The 7,595-nt window shown below is 36.3% G+C and overlaps 1 protein-coding gene across 1 annotated transcript in view; it reads right to left on the reverse strand.

Moving 5' to 3' along the window:
* Positions 1 to 5,536, reverse strand: part of KCNU1 (potassium channel, subfamily U, member 1) — a 159,551-nt gene extending 154,015 nt beyond the window's left edge. Inside the window, exons 1-2 of the mRNA XM_011960720.1 lie at positions 5,261 to 5,536; positions 2,428 to 2,547 (exon numbers count right to left, since the gene is read on the reverse strand). Coding sequence (XP_011816110.1) covers positions 2,428 to 2,547; positions 5,261 to 5,455 — 315 coding nt within the window. The 5' untranslated portion in view covers positions 5,456 to 5,536. The remainder of the gene's footprint in view (positions 1 to 2,427; positions 2,548 to 5,260) is intronic.
* Positions 5,537 to 7,595: the final 2,059 nt, after the last annotated feature.

Here is a 7,595-nt window from a genome sequence, read left to right on the forward strand (position 1 = left end):
CATAAAAAAGGATGAGTTTGTGTCCTTTGTAGGGACATGGATGCAGATGGAAACCATCATTCTCAGCAAACTATCGCAAGAACAGAAAACTAAATACCACATGTTCTCACTCATAGGTGGGAATCGAACAATGAGATCACTTGGACACAGGAAGGGGAACATCACACACTGGGTCCTATTGTGGGGAGTGGGTGGGGGGGCGGATAGCATTAGGAGATATACCTAATATAAATGACGAGTTACTGGGTGCAGCACACCAACATGTCACATGTATGTGTATATATATATATATATATATATATGTAACAAACCTGTACATTGTGCACATGTAGCCTAGAACTTAAAGTATATAAAAAAAAGAAGTAAAAGAATTACAAAGGAAGGAAAGAAGGATAGAAGGAAGGAAGCCTTCCTTTTAAGCCATTTTATTCTCTTAAAACTGTACTTGGGATCTCTAAGAGGCTCAGTTTTGCCTTTCAATGCTAGAGTACTTTTTTTAGATGGGGTCTCTCTCTGTCGCCCAGGCTGGAGTGCAGTGGCGTGATCACAGCTCACTGCAGCACTGCAGCCTTGACCACTCAGGCTCAAGCAATCTTTCTACCTCAGTCTCCTGAGTAGCTGGGACCACAGGTGCAGGCCAACATACTGAGTTAGCTTTTAAATTACTTGTAGAGGTGAGGTCTTGCTATGCTGCTCAGGCTGGTCTTGATCTCCTGGGCTCAAGCAATCCTCCTGCTCTGCCTCTCAAAGTGCTAGATTACAGGCATGAGCCACTGCACCTGGCCTGAAGTATTTATTCTAATCTAAGCTTTACTCCTTGCCTCCTGCTGTTCCAACTAGATAATCACCAGCTGTTATAGGTTAAAATAATACAGTTTCCCTTTGTTAAATAAGTAATTTTTATTGGTATGTAATTTTTCATCATTCCTTTCCCACCCACTTCCCATATGCAATGCTCATATGATGGATGTTGTAAGTTCCCTTCTCCCTCACCCTAGTGACCTTTAATACATTATTCCCAAAGTTTCTCACACAAACATGACTTGAACATTTGAAGAACATTGAATCGTAACCAAGAAATTCTTGATATCATCAGAGAGAATTACAAAATCCTTCTGCAATGGGTCATACCCACAGAGATTTCAGGAAAAGAGATCAAAAACTTTAGAAGATAGAAAAAGGAGAGGCACATTTCCAGATGACTCAACATTCCTTGCAGCTTTTATGAAAGCAGTTTTACTTAATACTTCCAACCAAGCGTTAGCAATGTATGAGATCGGAATTAAACAGTAACTGGAAAAGGGCCATGTTTTTGCTAGTTATAAAAAACAGAGGATAATCTTTAGCTCACATGAACCTACTTCCATTATAAGACCATCTGATGGCAGCAGACCCCTAATTAGGAATTTCATCTTTTCATATTTTAGATCAAACTACACTACTGAAAGGATGATCAGTGCAATCTTCATTTACAGGGCATCTGCTGTATCCAGATAATGGGAAATAAACAGTTCCATGACATAGTATGGACAGGAGCTCACTGTACTCTGAGAGAGACAGGCATGTGCACAGATAATTTTAATAGCAATGCTCAACAAATATTACAGAAGCTAGAGGAGGAGCTCTTAACTTAATTAAGAGGTAAGGTTATGATGCCCCAAAGAGATGATGCCCAAAGTGAGATTTAATATGTTCAAATTACTGAGATTAAAATAGGAAGTAGAGGGATAAATATCATAGAGGGACATTAAAGGCTAGTTTGCATAATGATATAAAGAGGTCTATTGAAATCAAAGGAGAGGAAAGTAGCTATACATTTCAGGTCTGATTAGTTTACTAAACATTTTTTGAAAATATCTATGTGTGCACCCATCTGCATATGTAAAGAGAACCAAATGCTCACAACTATTGCCCTAACAAAGCTTTCTTCCTTGTGGAAAGACTGACAATAAATATAAAATATAATTATAATATATAATTAGTAATTATATAATTATACATATATAATTAATTAGTAAATATATAATATTACAATTACTATTTATAAATATATGATTAGTAATTAACTATAGTTAGTAAGACTAATTATTAATAATTATATAATTATTCCATATAATTACATGCTATTACAGATAATGTATTATATACTATTAATTATATAACATTATTAATAATATATCATAGATTTACATAATATATAATAATATAATACAATTATTAGTAATTATATTCACTGCAGATATAAAGCAAGATAATGGGTAAAGAGCAGTAGACACAGGGAGGTGGGGACGGGGAGGTGGTGATATTATAGGTAAGACGACCAAAGGAACATCAGTTGCTTACCTAGGGAATCAATTGATTTATACTGACTATAATCACACCTATGGCTAAAGTTTGTTAGCAAGCTAACACTGAAAATGTACTTACCAACACTTGCCCCACAAAGGTCTGGGCCGAAAGCAACATTTCTATACGATCACGAAATTGTCCCTGGAAGTGGAGGCTTCTTACATGGTTCCTAGCAATGCTACCTGATGTGAATAGTTCCTACAATCGAGAGAAAGAAATTGACAATGTGAGCTGGATCTAAGAGAAATAAATCTGTTTTACTTATGTTGATAGAGCCTCTTGTGATGGTATCAGTCGAAAATCACTCTACCTTCTCCAAACCAGGGAACCCTGAAATTGCTTATTCAATATTTCATAATATGGATTTTACTGGATTTGCATTTTCCTGGTTTTCTGCACAGCTTTTTTTTATGCTGAAATTCTGTAGTCTTCCTCTATGTCTTTCTCATGTATACTCAGTCCCAGACCCATCCTACTGACATCATTGCAATGATCAGAATTGGGAGCATCATGCTTTCTTCTGCTCTGGGTGTAAGTGTAACAGTTTTCATCAAGATATGTGGACAAAGAAAAAAGATTACGAATTGATTTTGTAGATGATTACTTAAGTGTCTGCATTTTGTGAGAGAAGGGGGAAGTTTTCAGCAATTTTGTGTTGCTTTTAGTTTTTTTGGCTGGTGTTATATTCTGAAATTATAATCCTTCCTCACATTTATAGAATGTCTTTACTTATCATATTTAAATGTTACAGTAATCTCATATGATAAAGTTAGGCATGACTAAATAAATTTTATATTGATGTGGAAACCAAGGTATAGAGAAATTAAATGACTTTCCTAATATCAGGCAATGAGGAAAGGCTGGGGCCTGAGTTGGCATTCATTGTTTGTTGATAATATTTTAGAACCACCACAAAGAAATACACAAACCAACTAGGACTACCCACACCAAGCTAAATGACTCCCTCTGACTTTCAAAAAAGCTCATTTTATATGAAGCCAGGATTTCCAAAATCACTTAATTTTTCTACTCATATTTTCTGAATGATAAGAAGGGAAGTCTCATTTAAAAACTCCTTTATAAAAGTTTACATCCTGATCAATTATTTGTCCTCTAATATACACGACTCATGTCTGTTTCTAAATGTTGTCTGAGAATTAATTTAAAAAATACTAGGTATGACATTAATATAGAATACTCATTTGAATTCCATCAGAAAATTGGAGCTACCTTCTGTGGAAAAACAAATTGGTCCTAAGATATAATAAAATCATATTTATAGATGTAATACATGTTTTAAATGCACATTTAAGGAGAGAAATAATAACTCTCCAAATAATTTTTAAAATAACTCTTCACAGTATACCTAGATTTGACTTTTTTTTTTTTTTGCATTTGTCCAACTTCTCCAAAGGCTTAGAGAAAAACAGGTCACTCTTAATTTGATGAAACAAAACAAATTATTGAAAACTAACTCAACTTGATCAAACTCTTTCCTCAAGATTCAAAAGCAGAACGGTACAGCATTCTGGTTGCTCAGGCTCACTTCTTAACATTTTGTAACATTTGCTAAATATTTGTAATTAAAGGATACACCTGGATTGCAGTGTAGACATAAATTACACCCAAAGTAAGAAATGAAAAATATAGCAAATTGACAAATGTACTCTCACATTTTTGTAATCACAGAAAATGAACATAATGGAGAAGAACACTGCCTGGAGCAGAAGACTAAGAAGATTTAAAAATCCTACAAATTCAGTTGTGCATTAACAACAACAAAACAAGGTAGAAAACAGGAGGCAGATTCATCATGGCTATTTACCCATAAGTCAGTATCCCAGTATTCTTTCTCCAATTATTGTGCCACTGCTTAAAATCCATAATGTAGAAATAATCAATAGAATAAACTTGTTTAGGAACAAAATCTATAAGCTTCAATATTGGCTAATTTTCAAATATGGAAAACAAAATCCCGTATTACCAATAACCTTAAAAATTATCAATTTATAAATTATATTTTCTGTAGGTTTTAGCACTAAATGTTTAAAGCAAATTTTCAATATTATAATGCACAGGTGAAATGTGTTGTGTTATGGAAATTGCTATAATCTATCAGAGAAAGACTGTTTGGGAAGCAAAAATGGAAACAAACTACACAGGGTATAATAAAACTCTTCGTCTTTGACCTCTGGTAATAGAACATCCATTACACAGCATTTGAGAGCTTTATTTCAAGCTCTTAAGCAATGCCTTATCTGTATAATACATCATTTATCCTCATCATCATCATTTGCCAGCTGTTATTCAACAACATCAACTCCTGCTAAGGTTGTTTGGGTATAAGAAATGTCCCTGCATCTATGCCTGGATAGCACAGGCATGTATGCGTGAGCTTCTCTGTGTATGTGCAACTCAATGTGCTGTCTTCACATAGCATACAAAAGACAATGTACACATGTCAGTACACATGCATTATGCATGAACAATTTATGAAAGCAAGGTTGACACTGATGTCTTGTTCCCTTTCACCTCCTTTCTACAACCTAGCACAATTGTCTTGTTAAAATTCAAGATAGAGTCATGGACATAATGTTTATGAACCTTTTTTTCAGAACAGTGACCTCCATTTCCAGAGCTAACATTAATCATTATCCATACAAGACATTGCTCTTTCCAGTGATGGGAGAGAAAAGAGGCCTGGCCCTGTCTCTTCAGGCTTCAGAATGTGGCCTGAGGTCTGACTTACCACCCTTTCTGAGGCACCAGGCCAGAGAAGCTGACTGTGTTAGCCTGAAAGACTGAATGAAGCTTAGATCTTTTGCTGAACACAAAACTACCCCAAATTCATCTGTAACCTCACACAAACTGACCAAGGAAACTGACCAAGGAACCTCACAAGGAAACTGACCAAGATAATTCCTGTTCCCTTGATGATTTGCCATTTTTTAACAGTTCTCCAGATCAGCCTGAAGATCAGCAGGATGATGAGTCCACTGATGAAGGTCAGAAAGGAGGAGAGAATGAATGCTACTTGGATCTCAGTTGTGCAGGACATTTTCTGCAAGTCTTCCCAAGTTTCATTTCGTAGCTTAGTCTGAAACATGTTCGAGACATCAGTAGAAGGAACTGCCAGACCATTTGATGACGTCGTGGTCACCTGGTAACAATTCCAGGAATCAGAGTTCACTGTACCACAGTGTTCCAACGTTAGGTGTGATAACCAGTGGGAGGTTCCAGGAACAAGGGTCTGCCAATCCCCCGGTGCCAGCTCATGGGTTGTGAATGAATACACAACTGGAGATGGCTGGGGCCTACAATATGAATAGTCAAAAAAATCATAATTCTAGATCTGATTGTTATTGACTTTCTCTATGCCTTGAAGAAATCCCATTATCTATAGCAATGATCAGCTGGTTATCAGTTCAGTTAATGCAGTCAGATAATTTCAAATCAACTCCTTTTGAGTGAAACAACAGCCAACTATGTGTGTGAATCAGTTGGTTCTCCATCTGGGAGGATGCCACGTGCTTAGTAGGCTTGGAAGGACAGAAGAGAGAAGTACTTTAAAGTTTTTGTTTATCCTTTATACAAACGAGCAGATATGCAGAATGAATAAGTCTAGAAGATTCAGTGTACAGAACAAAGAATATAATTCATCAAATTATTTTGTATTCAAGATTTTTGCTGAAAGAGTAGATTTTAAGGGCTCTTGTTACATGCACACAAAAAAAGATTAACTCCGTGAGATGATAGATATGTGAATTTGCTTGACTATAGTCACTGTTTCACTACCCATAAGTATATTAAAAGAGCATTTTGCATTTATACTCGTATGTGGAAGCTAAAACAGTGGTCCTCATAAAGATAGAGAGTAGATTCATGGTTACCAGAGGCCGGGAAGGGTGGCTGAGGAAAGAAGTGGGATAAAGAGAAGTTGATTAATGGGTACAAACATTTGGTTTGATACAAGAAATAACATATAATGTTCTAAAGATCAGTGAGGTGACTAAAGCTTATGATAATCTATTGTACATTTAAAAATAGCTAGAAGAGAAAAATTTGAATGTTTCTAGCATAAAGAAAATACAAATATGTAAGTTGACTGATATCCCAAGTACACTCACTTGATCTGTACAAATTATGTGTACATATTATCCCACGTGACTTGAAAATATGTGTATCTATTGCGCATCAATCCAAAGAATATCACATTGTACTCCTTAATTACACACAATGAAAATCAAGATTGTTTTGAAACAGAAAAAAAAGGGTTTTGTTTATTCTTTACATAAGAAAGGCATAGTGTAGAGTGCAGGTATTGAAGAAGGCAATTTAACTAGTGTGGTCATTGGTTGATTGTTATTTCACCCCATAAATCTGTTCCACTTATCTCTTCTTTATGGAACTCTCTCCTTTCTTGCTTTTATTATTGCCCTGGCAGCAAACCTTTTGGCCCAGCAGAGGTAAAGTTCAGAATGAGAGAAATTTCTTTGATTTTCCCTGATGTTTTCAAAGGTGTAAGAAATGTCATGCCTTTCAGTGTGCACAAGTGGCAGGTGAAATGTCAGAGCCCAGTGGAGGGCCTAGTTCACCCCAGTTATCATGAAGATAACCTAACACCAGGTGAAGAGGCCCAAGAGAAATCATCACACTGTCCTTGGGAGTCCGCCATGACTCCGAGCTGTTTGGCAGGCTGTTTCAGAAGATAACTGTAGCATTTCCTAGAACTGCTGCCACAGTTAACATTTCCTGCCTTTAAGCTTACCTATCATTTCTACAAAATCCTGTCATTGAGCTAGCTAATAACAAAGGGCGGTGTTTAGAAGAACACTGGTCGAGGAATTAGGAGCCCTGAGTTCCAGCCTAGTCCTTTTGTTAAGTTACTGTGTGATATCTAACAAGTCATTTTAATTTTCATAGTCTTTTGATTTTATGTGGAAGATAATACCTACTTGGTAGAATTATTGTGGGGATTCAAGAAGGTAATGTGAACATATTTTGAAAAGCATAAAACTCAATATAAGATGCCATTAGCCATTTCAGTTCCTTTTTAGAATGGCATTAATTATAAAGAAAGGAGGAGGAAGAAAGTAAAGGAGGGAGAGAAAGAGGGAAGGAGAGAGGGAGGGAGGGAAGGAGGAAGGAAGGAAGGCAGGAAGGAAAGAAGGAAGGAAGGGAAGGAAGGAAGGAAAGGAAGGAAGGAAAGAAGGGATGGAGGGAGGAAGGAAACAAGGAAGGGATAG

The sequence above is a fragment of the Colobus angolensis genome, unplaced genomic scaffold (genome assembly GCF_000951035.1).
Source record: "Colobus angolensis palliatus isolate OR3802 unplaced genomic scaffold, Cang.pa_1.0 Scaffold52, whole genome shotgun sequence".
NCBI lineage: Eukaryota > Metazoa > Chordata > Mammalia > Primates > Cercopithecidae > Colobus > Colobus angolensis.